Here is a 22999-nt window from a genome sequence, read left to right as displayed (position 1 = left end):
AGAAGAGAAACAAACTTCCTGCTGAGCAGGGAGCCCCCCATAGCAGCTCAATCCCAGGATCCTGGGATCATGACCTGAGCTGAAGGGAGACGCTTAACTGATTGAGCCACCCAGGTACCCATAGAATGTTTCTCTTTCTAGGCAGGGTTTCACTCATTCCAGGACCATAGTTCAACAGAATACACAGTCAAAACTTCTTTCCTTATTCTTAATCTCAGGAAACAAACTGAGGGTTGCTGGAGTGGTGGGGGGTGGGAGGGATGGGTGATAGACATTGGGGAGGGTATGTGCTATGGTGAGCGCTGTGAATTGTGTAAGACTGTTGAATCATAGACCTGTACCTCTGAAACAAATAATATATGTTGAAAAAAAAGAAGATAGTAGGAAGGGAAAAATGAAGGGGGGGAAATTGGAGGGGGAGACGAACCATGAGAGACTATGGACTCAGAAACAAACTGAGGGTTCTAGAGGGGAGGGGGGTGGGGGGATGGGTTAGCCTGGTGATGGGTATTAAAGAGGGCACGTATTGAATGGAGCACTGGGTGTTATATGCAAACAATGAATTATGGAACACTACACCAGAAACTAATAATGTAATGTATGGTGATTAACATAACGTAATAAAATAAAATTAAAAACAAAAAACTTCTTTCCTTGTTCTCCTATCCCTGACACAAGCACATAGTCCCACCAAAGTTTTCTAAGAGTTTTATCTTTAGCAACCAAAAAGTTGGATAAGAAGTGAAGGGCTTCCTGTCATATGTACATGCTGCCTCTTTCTAATTGTTTCTTCTCACTGTGACCCCTGTAGAGAAAGACCAAGGTGTTTGGATAAATAAAGGATTAAAAGAAAAATCCATCTGCATTTTAGGAAAAAAATCTGGACTCTAAGTTTCTGCAGCATTTCTTTTTAGGAAAAGTAAGGAGCTTAAGTGAGGAAATGAGAAGGAAATTCAAGATTCTGCCTTCCAAAATGGCTGACAATGGAGGAGTCAAGAAGAGGAAAGCAGGCGAGGAGTATAGTCTTTACGGCTCATACCACCTAATCTTCTTCCCTTCACTGTTTTACTGCAGATCTTCCCAGAGCATTCAACAGGACAAGGGGAAAAATGGACAAGATGATGGGAAGGAGAAGGAAGGACCAGAAACATGGTGGGAAGGGGGTCCTTTGGTCAGTACTAAGGAGCATTAATAAATGAGAGAGGTGTTTCAGGAAGGTTGTATATTCAAACATGAATATAAGCATAGATAACAGAATACTAGGCTTACGGTAGGTATCTTAGAATTTATCTACTCTTATCACTGTATCAATGGGAGAATTTTTTCTAGAGCATCTCTGACAGATGGTGAGTTTGGCTCTGTTCCAACACTCTAAGTTGCCCGTTTTCTTCTTGGACAGCTCCAACAGTTAGAAACTATTGTAACTTGTAACATTATCACTTCCAAATATTTGTTCTGGTACCAGCTCAAGGAGGGCAGGAAATGAGTCTTAATTATTTTTGTATCCCCACAACCTCCAACTTAGTGCACAGCATGTATTTAGTAAATTGTTAGTCAGATTAATACATAAGTACGCTAGTGGATAGAAACTACCTGAAGAAATATATTAAGTCTACTTTTTTGATCCATACAAAAACTCCTATGTACTTGATAGCAATAAAAATGTGTCCTAAACTTTCTCTTTTTCAAGCTAACTACAGTCAGTTTTCTCAACTAACCCTCACTAGTTCTGATGATCTAACTCTGGGAACCTACCTTATTACCTATATGTAGCTTTGTCATTTCTTATATAGATTCAAAAGAAATAAAATTTTTAAAAAGGGGTAATTAAAAATCCTTTTTGTTATTAGCCATAAAGTCCTTTGAATTTTTCTATAGCCTTCTTAAATACATGTCAATAATAAAATAATAGGCGTTCATTATTTTAAAAATGAGAAAATTAAAATGTCTCATAATCCCAACCTTCTGGGTGCATCTCCTGCCGGTTCTTTGTTTTTTTTTTCTTTTTATTAAGATATTTTAATGTAATCTGATCATGCTGTCTATATCATTTTATAAACTACTTTTTTTCTTAATGCTCTATGAACATTTTCTCATGTTATTATCAGTTCATCCCCAAGACCATTTTAAGTAACTATTACATTTCATTGGAGAGCTATCTAGTTATTTATCTAACCAATACTTCACAGTCGTACAGCGTCCAATAGATCACTAAAATAAATAGGACTTGAGAAAAAAAAATCAATGTACATGAATTTTTTCCACATATTTGATGATCAGTTTAGGACAGATTACTAGAAGTATAGTTAGTAGGTCAAAGAACATACATTTTCACAAGACTTTCGAAACTCTCTTCCTCAGGGTACCGTTCCCGGCCCTCATGACTAGGTTAAATGCCCTTGTGACATGTTCCTATAGCACCCTGCAGTTCTTTTTCATCACCTTCATCACCATTTTGAAGACTTGGTTATATTTTATTTCCTTTTAGACTGCAAACTGCATTAAGGTGGTGAATGACCATTTTTGCTGACTGTGTTTTGCATAAAGCTAACATATAGCATAACACTCAAAGTATATTTTATTTAGTTGAATATTGTTAAATTGCTTCCTTAAAAGGGTGCTTGAATTTGTATCCCGGAAGCACTGTTGGCATATGTCCAACTTGCTGCATTGATACTGTAAAGCCATGACACCCCCAAATGGGACCAAACAAAACCTCTTAGTGTGATTCAGTTCTTGTTACAAATGAAACCTGTGACTTAGAACTCATCTCTCAGCTACTATGAATTTACTGAGTATATTAAAAACTCTGCATTGAAGATTCAGTGAGACTGTGATCTGAACATTACCAGCTCTCGGGGAAGAAAAGTTCCTTCTTGACGGGCGATGACCAGTGATGCGGTCTCTCCTTGCTTGGTGCTCCTCAGCATGGCCACAAGCTCTTCCTGAGTTCGCCCAGTGACATCTCTGCCATTTACCTAATGGATGCCATCATATGAACAGATTATAACACTCCCCATCTTCTTTCTATACTAGATGATTTCTGAAAGTAAGTAGCAAGTGGGCTCCTACAATGAATAAAGCTCTGAAAAGATGAAAACTGAACACATGGACCCAAACCAACTATGTTCAAAGGACCAGTACTACACTGGCCATCGTTATTATGGTGCTAGATCATTTCAGATCGTCAGTAATAAGTATAAGCAGTTTCTCCTAAGATATCATAATCTTACGAGGGGGACATCAAACTGACAGCAGAAAATAATTCCTTAAAAAGAAGTGGATTTCAGATGCTGACCTGGAAACATTTTCTGCCTAATACAAAAAAACAAAATATGGACCATAATCACATGGCAAATTCCTTTGGCAGCCAAAGTCTTTTGTTATAATTAAACAGTGTTCTTCATGTTTAGAAAGTTATAGTCTCCTGGTTAACATAGATTATTAGAAATTATAATTTAGAGCTATATTAGTCATTTGATACATCTTCTTTCAAAATCTAGAATTATATAAAAATGTATAGTGTTGCTTCCATGCCATGAAAAAGTTAAATTGTACCAGCCAGTTTCAGTGAGGAAGATTTCTTGAAAGGTAAGTTGATAATATATATTTAGCCAAGAAGACAATGCTACCAAACAAAAATACATGGGGTGGGGGGAAGCCTCTCGCTTTGGGTAGTTCCAAATACTTCTTTATAGGTACAGATCAACCGGAGACAGGCTGGCCCAGCCCTACGAGAAGTTTAAAGAAACTGTTATCAGAGTTTGGCTATCAATCTGAAATTCTTAGCCCTAACTGCATTTATGATGACTTCCTAGATTTGATTCAAATTCCACAGGGACCCTAAGATGTGGAAGTAAGGCAGAGAAGATAGGGAAAAGTTTGCAGTGTTACTTGTCCTTATATTGCTGGCCTTATGGGGAACTTAGAAGTTAGGCTTCCCATTAACTGTTGTTGTTTTTTTTTTTTTTTTTTTACAATTAAAGTCCTTATCTTGTCTACAAGTGATAATTTTCAATATATTATGTTCAAAATATAAATATTAACATATTTATTTAAGCCCCAAGGCTATTTTATTGAGGATATTAATTCCAATTCTTACCTCCAAAATTCTGTCCCCTGATTGTAGGCGGCCATCTTTTATTGCTGCTCCCTTTGGTAAAATGTTTTTTACAAAAATGGGACCAGGCCCGTGTATGGAAGAGTCTCTGGTAACCACAGTGAAACCCAGTCCTTCAGGGCCTAGTGTGTAAGACCAGGAAAATGCATGGTCACCTTAAGTAGAAACCTTATAGTCGAGTCTACCTAATTTAGACTAATGTAGAATAAGTAAAATATTTACATTCCAGCAAATATTTTAAATTCACTTCAGTTGTTCTGGTTGCAAATACAGATTATAGTTCCTGACAGGCCATGATGGTTTCAAAGTGCATTTAGGGCCCAATGCAGATGTGTAACACTTTCGTTTATTGAGGCCCCAGAAGAAATGCCACATGTTATCCATAAACTCAGGAGATTGATTTCTCGGTAAACCATGAGCAGCCGAAGGCCACCTGACATGAGTTTCGTCAGGCACTCACTCAGCTAGCCACCCTGCAGCTCCCCCGACCTGGGCCTCAATTCCTCCTGTGCTACACCCCCTTGCTCCCTCCCTCACTCTTGCTGTCCCATTCTCTTGCATCTCAATCTCTCTCTCTCTCCGAGGATGTGGTTTTCACTTTATCTGAAGGTATGCTCAAAGATCTCTGCCCTAAAGCATCCTTACTTCAATCTTACTTCTTCAGTCTTCCACCACCAATGACCTACCCATGACCACATCCACTAATTTTTCCTCTTCTGATCTGTCCCTTTCACTAGCTTGACACTTCTCACCAATTGTTCTCTTGAAATTAATGGCCCCTTCTTTGGTTTTCATGTCTTTATTTTCTGATTATTTTCTTACCTCTCTGATCACATCATGTCTACCACTCTTCTCTTACTGTTCTCCCACATGAACAAAGATATTCCCCAAGGATCTGCCTTAGAACAATTTGTTCTCTAGATTCTCTGCCTTGGCCAGCTCCTGGCTCCAACTGCCATCTTCCTATGGATGACACCTAAATCTCTTTGGCCCTAATCTCTCTGGTGTTAGCTTCTTTGTTAGGACCATGCACACACTTTTACCAGCATTTCAAACTTCACTATGAATCTCCTTCTCCAATTCAGATCCTGGTCTTTTCACATATACTCATCTACAAAATTTTCTAATTTTTAGTAATGGTATCTCCATTGAACGAGCCACCTGCATCTCCTCTCTCTCTCTCCCCTCCTATATCTAGTCAGCAGGCAAGGCATACATATTATATTTAGACAGGATGCAACATATCCTTTACTGATCCTTTGTTGTTTGATCTCTTCTTTGGTATACCTTTTTGCTGTCAGAATAATCTTCCCGAAGTACAGCTGTGATGGCATATTCTTTATTTTTGCATTCAAGGCTTTCTGATGGATTCTTTTTTTTAAGATTTATTTATTTATTTTGAGAGAGAGAGGTGGGGAGGGGCAGCGGGAGAGGGAGAGAGAGAATCCCAAGCAAACTCCCCGCTGAGCGAGGAGTCCGATGCGAGGTTTCACCCCACAACCCCAAGACCATGACCTGAGCTGAAATCAAGAGTCAGACACCCAAACAACTGAGCCACCCAGGCTGCCCCCTTTCTGATGCATTCTTAAGGTTACCTTCTGTGTCTGATTTATCTATCCTCAAAGCACTCAACCCCAAGTCTTATAGGTAGCTGGATAATTTGTACAAAAAACATAACTGATACATTTACATAAAAAGCCTAGGGGTGCCTGGATGGCTCAGTTGGTTAGGTGAGCTCAGGTCATGATCTCAGGGACCTGGGATCGAGCCCCACATCAGGCTCCGTGCTCAGTGGGGAGTCTGCTTATGGATTCTCTCTCTCTCTCTCTGCCCCTCCCCCTGCTTGTGCACGAACATGAGCATGCTCACTCACTCTCTCAAATAAATAAACAAATCTTTCAAAAGAAAAAAAAGCCTAATTTTTTTTTTTAAGATTTTATTTATTTATTTGACAGAGAGATAGAGAGCACAAGTAGGCAGAGTGGCAGGCAGAGGGAGAGGGAGAAGCAGGCTCTCTGCTGAGCAGGGAGCCGGACATGGGGCTCGATCCCAGGACCCTGGGATCATGACCTGAGCCGAAGGCAGCCGCTTAACCGACTGAGCCACCCAGGCGCCCCCCCCCCCCAAAAAGCCTAATTTTTAAGCACACAGGCAAATTTGTGTCTCCTAGTCAGTACAGAATTCTTAAGAGGGAGAAAACTCTGACCAGAGGATCTTTCAGAATAACCACTATACTCTAATTAAAGGTGCATGTTATTTGTTTTTTATATATGTTCATAACTATTTTAAAACTACCTTGTGATCATTAAATTCTGTATTAATTCAGACAAAAATTTAAGTCTTGAAGATCACATCAGAGTGCAGAAGGTTGAAGTGGGGGAAGGGATTACCAGGAGGTTACAAATAAACAAAAGCACAGAAGTACACGAAGGCTTATGTATATATAATGTTGCATAAAAATTCATGTACACACATGTCCTAGTCTCATTGATCTGGGTTTGAAATGTATAGAAAATTGGAAAAGATGAAGACAAGGTTATACATGCTTTTGCAATTAAGTATGTTTTGAAAAATTGCTTGTAATGCTGAATTAGTGAAATTTCAATTATATAATTATATATAATAATTATCAATTATAATTATCACATGTTTGCTTTTTGAGGACTAAATGTTTTGCCGGTTTAAAACTGGCTTAGAGAACTAGAAACAAATATGTGCTTTTTAGACTTGACCTAAGGGTGCTACAAAAATCACTAATTTTCCTCAAAATAGGGTTCAGATGAATTTCAGTGCTTCTTTAGTACTGTGTTTCTCTCAAGTTTGTAACGGTTCTTTCCATTTTCCAACATGTCTTTATCATTTTTTTTTGTTTCAAATAATCTATACTCTCCAGAAGAAAAGAATAAGAAAGCAGTACAATTTCAAGAGAGTTAAGTTACCTACTTAAATCTATTCTTTGATACAATTAAGTGAAGGGAGAATTAACGAAATTAGCCTTAATGTGTTTCTCTTAACCAATTTTACATGTTACAATAATAGAATGCTATTAAGCATAATTTAATAATTACCTTTCTTTAGGTCAATCTTAATTTTCTTTGCATTCTTCTTGCTGCCAAACCCCATGAGAGGGGAGAGTGAGGGAGAGGATGGCTTTCTACCCAGTCTTGGTACCCGGGGGCTCTTGCTTTGTTGCAGAGAGGTCAATGCATCCTCTTCAGGACTACCTGTTCCTGTGAGATTTATGGTTTTTATTCCTGATATTCCGTGGACAGGAGGCGGCAGCTTTGTTCTCAAAATGCCATCGTTGTTACCAAAAATGTTAAGTGGTCCAATGACTGATTTTTCATACTGTTCACGGTTTTGAGGTGGAAGCACATGGAGGAGCACACTGGGAGATTTCATCGCCTGACGGAAGACATCTTGAGCCCTTCAAAGAGAGTTAGTAAATATGTAACAATAACACGTTCTAGCACGCCACTAAAGCGCCCTGCATCGTGGCAACAGGAACAGCACAGTAGCATAAGCATGGGGAAAACTGTCACTGTTACCACCAGGATGACTGCAAACTAGATACTAATTACCACTTATGACTTGCCCACCAGGCGCCCTGACACTGGGCTCCACATGCATTAATAACTCGCACAATTCTCTCCTTGAATCTTTTTAACAACTTCCTCAATCTTCTCATTTCGTTTTAGGTCAGGACAATTCACTTTTCTTTTGCAAAACGAGGAAACTGAAGCTCAGAGTTATTAGCTAACTAACTCTTCCAATGACCCACAGTTTTTTAAGTATTTCTAAATCTGAAAATCCATCCAGAAGCCATTACTAAAGTTAAGTATAAAAGCAAACTTTAGTTTTGTTTGGAAAAAATCCTTTTGTAGTGTTGATCAGAATATTAGTTAGTTCCCTTTTAGGGCTTTGTTCTAAAGTACAGGTCCTCTCTAAAATGCGTTGTATTCCAGCATTTCAATTCTTACACCAACATTTCCTCATGATGATATTTGGTGTATTGGCTGTGCCCAATGTCATAGTGAATTATCAATCCAATATATATACCCTCCCTTTATTCTATTATAGAGTACCTGTATCTTTTACTTTTTTGTCTTAGCACTTGGTCTTTTTCCTCAGATTTCCTATTACCATTTCTCTCCATCCTTACCCCTCATGACTATGGAAAACAACTACCTTTCCCAGCCTTTCCTGCCAATATTTACATAGAAGGGCTACAGGAAAGCTGGGAGCCAGAAAGTTCTTTCTTCTCCCATTTCTCCAAACTCAGAACCCCAGCAGCTATCTGGTGACCATGACACAACTTAAAGAGAGTAGCCACTTAGTAGGGATGGAAAGAGGGAAAGAGGGAAGACTCCCCGTTTGCTGATGCTTGTGGAGCTGCCACACCACCTTGGGACTGCCATCTCCACACTTATTTGTCCTTAGGGGGGAAAATATTAATCTTGTTTAAGGTACCTCTATTTTAGGTCTCTGTCAGTAGCAGCCACATCAAATAATAACGAATCATAATTCCAACAACTATCTGCCCTGCCCCGCCCCCCTCCCCCCCCCCCCCCCCCCCCCGCCCCTAACTTTACTGAATGAACTGCTTACTCTCCATGTTGGTAGGGGAAGGGCAAGAAGATCCCACAGAGGCAGTCCACCTCCTCTGGTCAGTCCCCTGACTGGGAGTCAGTTTCTTCTTCTTTTTTTTAAAGATTTTATTTATTTATTTGACAGAGAGAGAGCACAGGTAGGCAGAGAGGCAGGCAGAGGGAGAGGGAGAAGCAGGAACTCTGCTGAGCAAGGAGCCCGATGCGGGGTTTAATCCCAGCACCCTGGGATCGTGACCTGAGCCGAAGGCAGCTGCTTAACCGACTGAGCCCCCCAGGCGCCCCGGGAGTCAGTTTTTACTCCACACTGCCTTCAAACTGAATTTGTATAAGCCTCAGTTTCTACCTTGCATACCTATCAAGTCCTTGTAAAAAGTAGAGTGGTATTATTATTTGAAGAAATAGACTTTTCAGTTTTCATTTCTTTCCACACTTAAGCAGCCAGTGCCCACAGCCCTTCTCACTCACAACCATTCACCCTCCCCCCCACACCCCCCAAAAACCAAACATACAAATATCGACAGAGAATGGTTACAGAGGAATATATACGATGCCTTGTTGGGTCAGAAACAAGAGAAGCTGTGGTCATTACTAAGGAGTCTTAATTAGCATTGATTCCCTTGTTCTAGAGCCCCACTGCAATGCCAACATACATTTAAAAAAATATGCATCAGACTGCTGCATACTCTAATTCTTAGCTAGAAGAACCTATTCCCATAACATGTGCACATGCAGAAAAATGATTACTTGAGGGAGAATATTTTAATTTTTTTATTTGTTTCTATTACTCAGTGAGTCCTCACAGACATCTCTCACAGACATTTAGTTTAAGGAAGACCGCTGACACAAAGCTAGTTAATTAATATGCTGAACTAACAGACTGTGAAAAGAGTTGTTAAATACCAGTCTAACTGACCCACAGCCCAAGCAAAACAAACCCATCTACGGATGATCCAAACAGACAACCAGGCGGTAAGGCTTACTGTATTCTTCAGTTTCCTATTCTTGGGGTTGCCAGGGACATGTGCAGGCCACCTTTGCGGATGCTAACACCTAAGATGCCTTTGAAAATGGATGTCCTGGGGTCATTCAAAGGGGACTGACCAGATATTCTAACAACAATTTTGATCATCAAGAGCTTAGTAATGATTATAAGTATGCCAGAAATCAATACGGTAAATAAAACAATGAAAAAAAATGCTTACTGAGCAAAGGTTTTGTCTACAAGGTCCACGTTGTTGATTTTTACAATACATTCATTTTCATGAAATAGTCCCTCCCGCTTGGACCTGCTATTTTCTTCAATGCCGCGGATGAAGAGTCCTAGAATCCTAAATGCAAAATTTAGGTTGAAACAGAATTACTGAATAATAATATGCTAATTTTTTCTCTACTCGCAACTATTCAGAAATAAGTATTGGTTTCTATTTATGAAAGAAATTATGCTTTATATTCAGGCAACTGTTTGTTGTTTAAATCCTTAGTAAAAAAAAAAAAAAAGTCCAGTGAAAGAGAAAAAGACCTTCAAGACAGACACACATAAACACCGACCCAGAGTACACTGAGCCAGGCCTCCATTGCCATGCCTGCAGTATTCTTGGAAAAGGCCACCACAGCTCAATGGAGTTGAGGACACAGAGGTGTCTGATTTGGAGAAGGGTGTCAGGCTGACTGTAATAGGTTTGAGTGGGTGCCGAGACAACTTGGAGCTTAATGATGGAAGAGGAGTAGACACTCACCAGAGTTTTTTGCAATCCTACTACCTGTTCCAGTAATTTGCATTTTAAGAAGCAAATACTTAAGCACAGATCATATCACTCAGTTTAAAAGGCAGCTCCGTCCCATTTAGTTAGTGCCCCTGAATCAAGTACATGTGGGGCATTTCCAATGCTCAGGAGGGAGGAATGGGAGATCTGGGGAGAAAGTGGGATGTACACTGGATCCAAAGAATGAGTAGGATTTGGATAGGAGGAGAGAGAGAATATACACGGGGGCAGGCTGAACCCTGTGTGTTTGTGTGGGGACCTCACACTGGCTGGGGTAGCCAGAGCCATGCAGAGGGGCCTTGAACATGAGTTGCTGGACTTTATCTAATCAGACTAGAGCAGCACACCCACCACTCACTGCTTCTGAGGGAGACAGAGACATGATGGGGGCAGGGCATGGGGAAGACCTGTCTGCAATTTCAACCAGTAAGACTCAAGATTCAGAGAGGACAGTTGGAGGCTCCTGGTGCTTTGTGGCTGCCACTGAGTCAGGAGAGGGGGAGTTGAGAAAAAAGGCAGAAGAAAGAAGACTATAGCAATAATGGAATGCCTGGTGTGTGCATGTGATTCTGTTGCATTTTAGTAGTATTTACACCAAGAACTTTAGTAGTATCTATACCAAGAAATCAAACTTGTATATATATATTAAAGATTTTATTTATTTATTTGACACACAGAGAGAGAGAGAGCACAAGCAGGGGGAGTGGCAGAGGGAGAAGCAGGCTTCCTGCTGAGCAGGGAGCCCAACGCGGGGCTTGATCCCAGGACCCTGAGATCATGACCTGAGCCAAAGGCAGACGCTTAACTCACTGAGCCACCCAGGCGCACCCAAACTTGTATATATTTTAGCTATTTCTCATATGAGAGATTTCCCTTCCTCTTGTGGCTTGTCAGGGGTCCTAGCTATGCCCTCGGAATAAGACAGACAGATATGTCCTCTAAGAGGAATCTGCTGGGCGTGGGAGATACAGCTACCTCCTGCCCCTCAGCCTCTTATTTTTCTGCTTTGTCATTCTTTTTTGCATACAGGCCTCCTACACTATCACACAGCCCCTTCATATTAAATCTCTGATCTGAATAAAATAGAGCATTTTACAGGTGAATTACAGGGTCAGCCACGGAGAAAGGGCTGTCTCTAAAGAAAGTGGAGGAGAAAACTGTCTTCCTGTCTGGAGCAGCCACACAGTAGGGCCTCTGCCTCCAGGGCCCCTGTTCATCTAATAAGCCCCTGTCCTCAGAAGATGGCAAGAGGAGGGGCATCTGCGGTGGTCTTCAGGTCTCTGCTCCGATGAATACAGTGTGCTGATGCAGGAGAGAGTGAGTCACGCCCCCTGTGGTAGGGAAGGCTCAGGGTCAGAGGCACGAGCGTGTGGGGCAGTGTTCGGCTGCCTTGCCTATAAGAGGTTAGTAAATTGATCATATTCTGCGTGGAAGAGGAAAGGGGCCAAAGCTACTATTTGATAAAGGATCTGAGATTCAAATTAATATTTTTGAAATACTAATCCTACCTTAATCTCATAACGTAATATTAAAAATTGAGCTATTGGACATGCAAAAGAAGAAGAAGAAGAGGAGAAAGAAGAAGAAATAGAACCAAATAGTGTTTCTTTCCTAAATTAAACAACTCTCTAATAGTTCACATTTTGGGTTTTTTTTTTGTCATGGTGGATTCACAATAATATGATCCATTAGGAGGCTCACATGTGGTTATAAACTAGTTTATGTAAGTGATATTTTTTTAACAAGCATTCAAGTCTTCCTTTAATTTAATTCAGTACATCATCAGTCATGTAATGTTACTCCCTAGGATTTAATTTCACATTTTGGGAGATGAATTAATTCTTTCAGGCCACTGGGTTGCAATTTAGCTGGCATATTACAGCTGGAGTATGCTATGTGAACCTCACTGATCTAAATAACCTAACTTTCCATGAAAAATTTATTGACAGAATAAGCTCAACTGTAAAACCCGTGTGTCAGAGGTAATTTTGGTAAAATGTAAAACTGACTGATTTTATTAGTTTGGTCCCTGGCAACAAACCACTCCTGCCTTCTCTATTCCATAAAGAGGGATGGATTCCCTCCAGTTTGATTTCATCCAGACCAGTATGAGAAGGCTCAGAAAAGAATCTCTCATTTTCCTCTCTGCCCCAAACTGGTGGGCTGTGGTAGTGGTCTCGTCTGGGACCAAGGCCCTAGGAGTTAAAGATTAATGCTGTTGAGGAATTATAGGCTCAGAGGAACCAGTTAATTCGCATTAATGAGCAGTGATAAGAGAGGCTGAAACCCACTGCCCCACAGAATTGCTTCTTTTTCTTCTAATAATCATGTAGACACTAACCCACCCACTCCTTGCCCCCTTCTGCTCTCCCATCACAGGCCTTGGCCATTCTACCAGCTTTGCATTTTTATCTAAACATCGCCTCTCCTTACATTACGTGTCATTCCTCACCCATCCCTTCCTTCTTCTCTGTCATATTTAGCTGTCTTTACTAGGAAACTAAGGTATATTATGCTATCTTTATTGAAAAACAGTCAGATTTCATGCTTTTAATTCTAAAACAAAAGTACCTTAATTTTTTTTTTTAAAGTCAATGAAATAAAATTGCTTTTTACTTGCAGGAACTCAGTTTTTTTGTATATTTGTTTTGTTTCTTATGTACAAGCCAAGGGGCCTCCATACAAGTGGCATTTAACACCCTATGCTGTCGTACCTAATGAATCTACTGAAGCCTTAACCAGTACAGCAGCCACTATATTGTACTCAGGGCATTCTGAGATTACATCTCCTATTCAACAACAGGTGTGGCAGTATTTCTCTAAAAAAAAAACCCATATATATATATATATATATATACACACACATATGTGTGTGTGTGTGTGTGTGTGTATATATATATATAAATTGGAGGCAAAGTCAATTACAGTAGTCTTAGTAAAGAATTAAATGTAAATTCTAATTTAAAATAATGACACAAACCAATAAATGGAAGGAAATTAAGAACTAAGTATACCACTATGACCTTAACTCACCCCCTCAAGCCCCTGTGCTCACACACTGAAACCATATGGTGTTATGAAGTCAGACACTTGTCTGACATGCTCTATACTCAGTTGCATCTAAACACATGGGTTGAGTTAAGTGTGCTGTTTCAGCCTGTACTCATTACTTCTTAACTTTTATTGGCTCATGTCTCCACTTCCATATTATTTTTATGTTTTTTAATTAAATTTCCTTTCTATAATACTAATGGAGAGCAAAAAAAATTATACAACTATTTCATCACGTTACTGAACAGCTGACCATGAACTTATAAAAGTTCATTTCTGAACCAGGCTTTTTTGTTTTAGCCATATTAATAATACTGAAAATTTACACATTCATACGTTGTGTGCTTTACAAGGAGTTTTCACATTTTTAATGTCATTTAATCCCTACAAACTTGATGTGAAGTAGGTATTCACAAGAGGCAAGTTTAGGGGACTTGCTCAACGTTATAAAAGAGAACACTGAGATTCAAATCCAATTGTTCTGAATACAAGTCTAACATTTTTTCTATTCTTCAAGGCTTATGCTAGAAATCAGAGCCAGGAAGGAGAAGGGAAGAAATCAATATAGTTTAGTGTGTTTCTCTCATTTGACGTAAGAGAAGGTGCTTTCTCATCTACAGGGTCAACTAGTTTTCCGAACTATTGAAAGTGAAGTATGGCGACTGTCACATTGTACATTTCTTCATGTTTTGGAAATTGGGATGATCTTGTGTTCTATTCCGGCTTCATTAAACTAAAGGGCCTGGTAATTTAACCGCTCTGGTATTTCACAAAGCTCTATCAGTACACTTCTGCCAAAAGCCATTAGAATTTCTCATGACAACTGGGTAAATACTCTTCCTGTCTATCAAAAACAACCTCAGCTTGTCCTGGGACATAACCCATAACATTTATAAACACGCTTATTAACACATACAGGAAATGAAACAATAAGAGCCACTGGCTTTTCAGTTCATTTCTTTTTAGAGAACATTCATTCCAGCAAGAGCTTGGCATCAGATGTTATTTGCAAAAAAAGGTGATGACTTTGCAATTACAGGTAGCAGGTGGCTACCTGCTGAAAATGATGCCAACCAAAATATCATGACTAAATCTCCTCTCCCCGCTATGTGGCAGACTAAATTGAATAAATATTCTGAACCAGTAAATTAATACTATATAACCTTTGGGAAATTTTTGCTCTAGAAAGAGCAATGGAGTAAGGGGGATTGGATCTGGATTTTGTGTGACCTTGAAAAAAAAATCAATGGGCTTTTCTGGACTTTGCTCTCTTAAGCTAAAATAAGGTATTCTGCCTGAAATTTTCAGTGATGCACTTAAGAAAAATAAAGTTAGCAAATTAATTAAAATCATATCATGAGTGAGAAACTGATTTTAAGAAAAGCCCTTTTAAGATAGCCCTTGTCAGTATCAATCTAATGCTGAAGGCAGTCATCTTACTGAACAGTGACACAATATCTAATACTAGTTTTCTAAAGTTGTTATAATAGTACTAATATTAACTCTCAGGCACAAACTTTAATTTCCAACAGTAAAACAACTTTTATATCCAGTTAGGTGGACATGAATTTCAAGAAATGCTGACATCTAAATTACCATTTGTCACTGTGAATTTAGTAATAAAATGTCTTTAAAATTTCAAAAGGAGGTGGCATACTGTTTTTAATTGATTACCTTTTATTTTAGAAAAAAAGCACAATGGTATTTTACTATTATAGTTAAAATCATGAAAACATATAGCTTCTGATAAAGCTACTTACAGTGCTAGAATATTTATTATCCTAAGTTCCATATACCTGAGCAGAGTCAGGAAATATCAATTTGGATTACTATATTCACTTTTTAAAGTGTATTTTGGAACATTAAAAGATTCTGTTGTAATATTTGTCTAACAGTATGTTAAAATCCTTCTCAAGGATTCTGTTTACTACATGTCACTGACAAGAACACTTTAAGAAGATACTTGAGGGGCGCCTGGGTGGCTCAGTCAGTTAAGTATCCAACTCTTGATTTCGGCTCAGCTCATGATCTCAGGGTCATGAGATCGAGCGCCATGACTGGCTCCCCACTCAATGGGGAATCTGTTTCCTCCTGCTCCTTCTCCTACTTTCCCTCCCCTGCTTGTTTTCTCTCTCTCAAATCTTTTTTAAAAAATGACAATACTTCATAATTAATTATAAATGCAGAAATTGTGATTGATACTTTTGCTTTTCCACTATATGTTAGAAGTAAATGACTTTGTTTCTAACACTTAAGTGGACAACAGAAGTATATACTGAGGTATCTGTCTGAATAAGAGAGATACACATTTAATCCTCTCCTGACTATGTTTGGGAAAATGAGCTGAAGTCAAGTTTTTCATTAGCATGAGCTTCTGATATAAAGAAAACATCTTACCTTCCACTCAGAGATGAAAAGAAGGGTACTACATGTATTCCCAAGGGGCCTCCTTCCCCAGAAATCTCCACTGTTCTTGTCATATCACTGGGGCAGAAAAAAGTAAGAGCACAGATAAGTCTCTGCTTAAAAAAAAAAAAAAAAAAAAAAAGGCAGCACATTAAAAAAAAAAAAAACCCTAAGATTATATCAACTGCTGTAAATTCAACGGCAGAGATGAAATCAAATGAGTACATGATTTGCTGGTATGTTCACAAGATCCAGGAAATAAAATGTTTAAAAGACTGATTTCTTATTTTTTTTTCCCCCAGAAGGGAAACAAATGGAAATAACGACCCACAAAAATAACTTCCTACTTAACTTAATCTGCATAAATCAACATATTTAAAAGGATATACACAAAAATGAAATTTCTCCCCATTGAGACACACTTGACAATTACTGTGCAGATGATAAAATACATGGAACTAAGCTTAACTATGCTTAAGCATAAAGTAGGCTTCCCCCCACTCAGAACAGGAAAAGTGAAATAAAATATGTATTTATTAGAAAAAGCACAGAATTATATTTTACAACAGTGAAGCCCCAGTTGGTAATACATATGGGCATGTTTGGAGCATTAAAAATCAGAACTCAGACTTGCCTTTCAATAAAGCATCGGTTGTATACAATGAAACAATTCTAAATTTTCACCTCCTCGTTTTTTTAGAGGTAGAAAAAGAAGTTGTAAAGCCTGGAGAAAACGTATTACAGAAAGAAATAGAAAGCCTGACCCACCTAACCTACTCCAGATTAAGGAAAGGATGAGCTAGAAACATTAATGGATAGTGTGTATGACTGAAATATACAAGATAGTGGGAAACTTTGAGTAATAAAGAGTGGAACTAACAAGTTTTTATAAAGATGAAAAATAATAACCATGAACAATTACTGGCTCATTTAATCCCACAGAGAGAAAATAAAATTGCCAGAGGAAAAATAATAAAGTTGAAGCAAGCATCCCTGTTATGGAAATTGTAAGCAGGTCTCTATTGTTTCCTATTTACATGAAAATGACCTGAAACTAGATGTCAAATTAAGAACTACAGCTGCTACAAATGCTTTTCTGTTCCCAAATTGAAAACGGTGAAATTTTGGCTCCTTGCTAGAAAGTTGAGAACAGCGTAAGAAAGCAAAATGCCTGATGAATTCACTCTGCGTGTAGTACTCTCTGAATTATCAGCAATCTAAAACAAATACATCAAATATATTCTCATCAGTGGACTGGGCTTATTTTTAATGTGTTTTCATTGCAAACTTATTATCATTAAGAACTGTAAAAAAGAGCATGTCAGTTTCTAACATTTGTAGACTATGATGGAATTTCAAATCTGATAATAAATTTCAAATGAGTTTTGCTCAGATATTGCTGATATATTTAAAACTTGTTCAGTCAAGCAGGTTATATCAGAGGCCTGGGGTAAAAGTCAGAAATAAAACAAATCTTAGAGTGATAATATCACGGGATAAAATAGATTCTTCTTGACACTTTCTGTGTGGGAATACAGATATTATATGAATATATACATATGAAATACTATATATAGGTATGCATTATACATCCTGAATATAAACTGTCTGATGGGCGGAGAAAGTTTTATACTCTTAATGGACCACAAAGCAATAATTTTTATATAATAACAGATTTATAGTGCATTCGTAGCTGTTTGAGAAAGACTAAACCCAGAGCATTACATTCTAGGGTTACAGTACTGTTTTAAAGACTTTTAAAAACAAAGATGAAAATCTTGTTTAATCATTAAAACTTTGTTATCTCTACCTTTACAATGTATTTTTATAGTTTTACACTTAGAGCATAACACAAATCTTTCCTAATAAATGTATTAAATATCCACATGCTGATAGATAGCACTCATATGTATTATACAGAGGATTTTGGAATATAAGTATTTAGTATAGAGTTCAAGATTTCAGCTTAAGAATTTTTAGGATGGTTTTATGGAATTTTTTTTGTCTATTTTGCAAATATTTTGTTACCCAACTCAAAACCTTTCCTGTAAAACATAATAAATTCTATGTATTATACAGATACATACTCTTTAGGAACTATCAATCTTTTATTTTTACACTCAATAAAGTAAATCTTATAATTTGTTAAAGCAATCAATCTTGTTTAAAAACACTATGACCTTTCTTGGGGATGCAATTTAAAGGTTCATTCATACTTTATAAGATTCTCTTTTTTGAGACCTCAGAATAAACTATGAATAAGTCAATCAGAGAAAGACAAGTATCATATGATCTCACTGATATGAGGAATTCTTAGTATCAGGAAACAAACTGAGGGTTGCTGGAGTGGTGGTGGGGAGGGATGGGGTGGCTGGGTGATGGACATTGGGGAGGGTATGTGCTATGGTGAGCGCTGTGAATTGTGTAAGACTGATGAATCACATACCTGTACCTCTGAAACAATATATTATATGGTAAAAAAAAACAAAACAAAACAAGAAGATAGTAGAAAGGGAAAAATGAAGGGGAGAAAATCAGAGGGGGAGACGAACCATGAGAGACTATGGACTCTGAGAAACAAAGTGAGGGTTTTAGAGGATGGGTTAGCCCGGTGGTGGGTATTAAGGAGGGCACATATTGAATGGAGCACTGGGTGTTATACGCAAACAATGAATCATGGAACACTACATCAAAACCTAACGCTGTAATGTATGGTGACTAACATAACATAGTAAAATAAAATTTAAAAAAGAATAAACTCTTATGCTATCTATATACATGGCAGTCACAATTCTTTGTCTAGAAAGACATGTGACAAATGCTAAATTACTATCATACAAATATTATCCCAGAAAAAAAGCATAAAAGATTTTTGATTTTGTAGACTGTAATATGTAGGCAGTTATAGAGAATTAAATCTATTTAATATAGACAAACATTACAAAATTTTTCTTTATAAAGATTTTATTTATTTATTTGACAGAGAGAGACACAGCGAGAGAGGGAACACAAGCAGGGGGAGTGGGAGAGGGAGAAGCAGGCCTCCCGCGGAGCAGGGAGCTCGATGAGGGGCTCGATCCCAGGACCCTGAGATCATGACCTGAGCTGAAGGCAGATGCTTAACGACTGAGCCACCCAGGCGCCCCCAAATAGTACAAGTTTTATACAAGCTATGTTTTACTATGTTCTTTATAAAATGTTATTCATTATTTCAAAACGGAAAGAAAAGCTTTTGAAAAAGGAAACCTCAAAGACTGTATATTTTTACTTATTTTAAAAGGGGGGAGGAGAACCTTTGCATTCCATATACCTGATGGAATTCTGTAGAAATCTCTGTATGTGTATATATATATATATATAGTAGTATTGGACACAATTATTTGAATACTTATAAAATGAGATTTTACTAAGATGTGGAGACACACTATTAATGCCATTTGTTTAGTCCAAGTGCAGACTAAGTTTCAGCGACCAGTAAGCAGGCTATGTACACATTAATTTATGTTTTGGAGGCAGACTGAGAATGGAAAATTTAAAGAAGCAGGTGGAGAGGATATTCTAGCAGTGGAAAGAAAAAGAGATCGGCAGCTACTTGTAAAAAACAGACAAAAAGTGAAATGTGGGGTAAAGGGAAAATACTTTAATTACACAAAGAAAAGCTGAAAGTGTCACTAAGATCAAAACAGCTGACTTTATACAACGGGAAAACCAAAGCGGACAGTCACAGAGCATCAGGTCCAACAGTACTAATCAAGCTGAATGTCCTAAGATCCAACTGACAACACTGATTCAAATAATTCCTGGGACCAGCTGCTACCTATCTAAGATTTTAGGACAAAACTCGGGGTGAAGGTACAGAATAAAAGGTTCAAAGTGAGCTTGTCATGAACAGCTCCTCTGCAGGAACTCCACGGCCAAGTGCTTCATTTGGCTCCATCCAGAAGAAACACATGAAGCCTGAGGGACAGAATATAAGAGCTGCAGACAGCTGCAGGTCCAATTCCTCACACGAGGCAAATGGACAGCATTTTTAACATTGAGATTATTAAGCTCAGTCACAAGCTACTCATTTAGGGTAAGAGAGGACTCAGGACAGGTTGGCGGGGGACATCTCTTGTTTCGGAAGAAAATCATGATTAACTTATGAAATTAGAGAAACAGTGTATCTTAGTGGTGTCTTTGAGTCAGATACCTGAGTAATCATTTAAATGATGACCAAAAGTATTAGTTTCCTTATTTGGACAATGGGGAAATTAAGATAAATTCCTAATAGAACTGTTGGTTTAAAAACAATTAGAGGACATAACATGTACATCATACATACAATATCTGGTGTATACAAGAAGTTCAATAACTATCAGCTATTAGGAGGATTATTAGAACTTTATGAGGGAAAGTTTATGGATTAAAAGGAAATTATCTCAAACTTTCCATTTTTTTCTCAACTGATTTCCTCAGTGAGACTTTTAAAAATATCCTCAAGTCCTGTAGGGTTGAGGAACATGTTTTCTTCACGATTAGACGGCTGCCATAGAGAAGCTGATGGGTAACAAATGGAGAGAAGGTTTTAGCTGGAGGTGTTCAGGCACTAATGCACAGGTCTGTCATATGGAACAGTGTGAGAGATGGACTGACTAGAGACCTCCCAGAAGAGTTTATTGATGGCATGTAAGTATGCTTGATCGTGAAGTCTTGTTGATGCAAATATACTGAGTAAAAACCTAACAAAAAACTTGTTATTGGGGCGCCTGGGTGGCTCAGTCGTTAAGCGTCTGCCTTCGGCTCAGGTCATGATCCCAGCGTCCTGGGATCGAGCCCCGCATCGGGCTCCCTGCTTGGCGGGAAGCCTGCTTCTCCCTCTGCCACTCCCGCTGCTTGTGTTCCTGCTCTTGCTATCTCTCTCTGTGAAATAAATAAATAAAATCTTAAAAAAAAAAAAAAACTTGTTATTGATGGTGGTGGGATTCATTTAATACACCTGAATTCAATGTATATTAATTGAGTAGTTCCAATGAGGAAGTTCTACAAGGAAAACACAGAGGCCAATGTCTGAGGAGTTCTCCATCTGGCGGGAGGTTAAGACAGGTAACAGGGAATAATACAAAGCAACGGGATGGTGGTAGTAATTGTAGTATATTTTCAATGATTATAAGCTATTATTTGGGAGGCAGTGTGTTAATGGCCTTCTAGCATTATACCATGTATTCTTACCAGAAGTATAAAGTAAACATATCAGACCCATTTTACGGATAAGTAAACTGATACTTAAGAAGGTGAAATAAATCGCCAAACCTCACACCATTTCTACAAGGTAAGGTCAGGACCCACACTGGAATTTATTGTATTCTAGAGCAGGAGTTTTAAGCTACTTTCACATGAGTTTCAAAGTAGAGGCACTTCCTGATGAGGCTCAGAAGAAATCAGTACAGGATCAGGAAGGAAAGCTGGGATCAGGAAAATCTTCCTGAAGGAGGATTTTAGATGGAAATGAGAAGGGCTAATGGAGGGGCACCTGGGTGGCTCAGTCGCTAAGCGTCTGCCTTCGGCTCAGGTCATGATCCCAGGGTCCTGGGATCGAGCCTGGCATCGGGCTCCCTGCTCAGTGGGAAGCCTGCTTCTCCCTCTCCCACTCCCCCTGTTTGTGTTCCCTCTCTCTCTGTCTCTCTGTCAAATAAATAAATAAAATCTTAAAAAAAAAAAAAAGAACAGCAAATGGATCTTCAATCAGAAAAAATAGGAGAGGGGACAGAGGGGGCAAGCAGATGAAAGAACACAGTCTGCACTGAGAGACACTGAACCAGGATGGTCTGTAGGCACACAGACTGGCTGTGATATTAAAGAAAGAGGCTAGTGAGCAGGGAGAAAGGAAGGGAAAAACGGGGAGGTATTGAGAAGAGAAGGTTGAACCATCAGCTTGAGATCAAATCTCAGAGTGATACGTCAAATTCCACGCTGAAAAAAAAAAAGCACTTAGTTTTGTAGAAAATGGAGTCATTAAAGGTGTTGGCACTAAGAAGTGGGGTGATAAATGCTGTGGTTTAGAAATATTTATCTGGCAGTGATATGTGGGATCGATTAGAAAAGAGTAAGACAAGATAGAGATTGGTCCCTGAGACAGGAATTAGTACATTATTGCAATAATTGGAGAGATAATAAGGCTTTAGCAATAATTACAGGAATAAAGCATGAATACCTGGGGAAAGGTTTAAGGGATTTTTTTTTTTTTTTTTTGACATGGACTCTCCCAATAGTTTGCCAAATGAATGGATATCAGAGGCAAAAAAGAATAAAACTTGATGGCCATTTTAAGCATGGGAGAAGAGGTAAGTATGGGGATAAGGCTAATTTGGAGATGTGTCAAGGAATAGGCTGAGGTCAGGAATGAAGTTGAACTTAGGGAGGAGGTGAAGGTCTTTTGCCTGTATTGCTTGCTGTTGAAACAGAAGCTGTAGAGCACCTGGCTGGCTCAGACAGTTAAGCGTCCAACTCTTGATTTCAGCTTAAGTCATGATCTCAGGGTTGTGAGATCAAGCCCCGCATGGGGCTCCATGCTGGGAGTGGAGCCTGCTTAAGATGATCCCTCTCCCTGGGCGCCTGGGTGGCTCAGTTGGTTGGGCGGCTGCCTTCGGCTCGGGTCGTGATCCCAGAGTCCTGGGATCGAGTCCCACATCGGGCTCCCGGCTCGGTGGGGGGCCTGCTTCTCCCTCTGACCCTATCCCCTCTCATGCTGTTTCTCTCTCTCTCTCTCAAATAAATAAATAAAATGTTTTTTTAAAAAAAAAAGATGATCCCTCTCCCTCTACCCCTCTCTTTGCCCCCACCTTCAAGAAAGAAAGAAAGAAAGGGGGGGAGAGGAAGGGAGGGAGGGAAGAAGGAAGAAGGAAGAAAGAAGAGAAGCTTAAAGTGTAGTTAAAAAAACAAAACACCCAGTAGAAACCTTTTGCTTCATCATCTTAAGATCAAGGTAAATTGAGGAGTGCTTCATAAGAGATACATATTGTAAGACTATTTGGAGAACCTCCTCTTATGGTTTTTTTTCTTTAAATAAA

The 22999-nt window shown here is 38.8% G+C and overlaps 1 protein-coding gene across 15 annotated transcripts in view; it reads right to left on the bottom strand.

Moving 5' to 3' along the window:
• Nucleotides 1-22999, bottom strand: part of PARD3B (par-3 family cell polarity regulator beta) — a 1014396-nt gene that overhangs the window by 445464 nt on the left and 545933 nt on the right. For 13 of the 15 annotated variants that reach the window (XR_003519077.1, XM_027589187.1, XM_027589179.1 and 10 more), the window contains 5 exons: nt 15942-16028; nt 9933-10058; nt 7189-7547; nt 4103-4242; nt 2850-2978 (listed from right to left, as the gene is read on the bottom strand). Coding sequence is in view for 14 of the 15 variants with exons in the window: in XM_027589187.1 (XP_027444988.1) it covers nt 2850-2978; nt 4103-4242; nt 7189-7547; nt 9933-10058; nt 15942-16028 (841 nt within the window). In the remaining variant the exon portion in view is untranslated. The remainder of the gene's footprint in view (nt 1-2849; nt 2979-4102; nt 4243-7188; nt 7548-9932; nt 10059-15941; nt 16029-22999) is intronic. The other 2 variants (XM_027589185.1, XM_027589184.1) reach the window with 2 other exon arrangements.

Source organism: Zalophus californianus, chromosome 3 (assembly GCF_009762305.2).
Source record: "Zalophus californianus isolate mZalCal1 chromosome 3, mZalCal1.pri.v2, whole genome shotgun sequence".
Classification (NCBI taxonomy): Eukaryota; Metazoa; Chordata; class Mammalia; order Carnivora; family Otariidae; genus Zalophus; species Zalophus californianus.
This window is presented reverse-complemented; position numbering and strand designations above follow the sequence as displayed.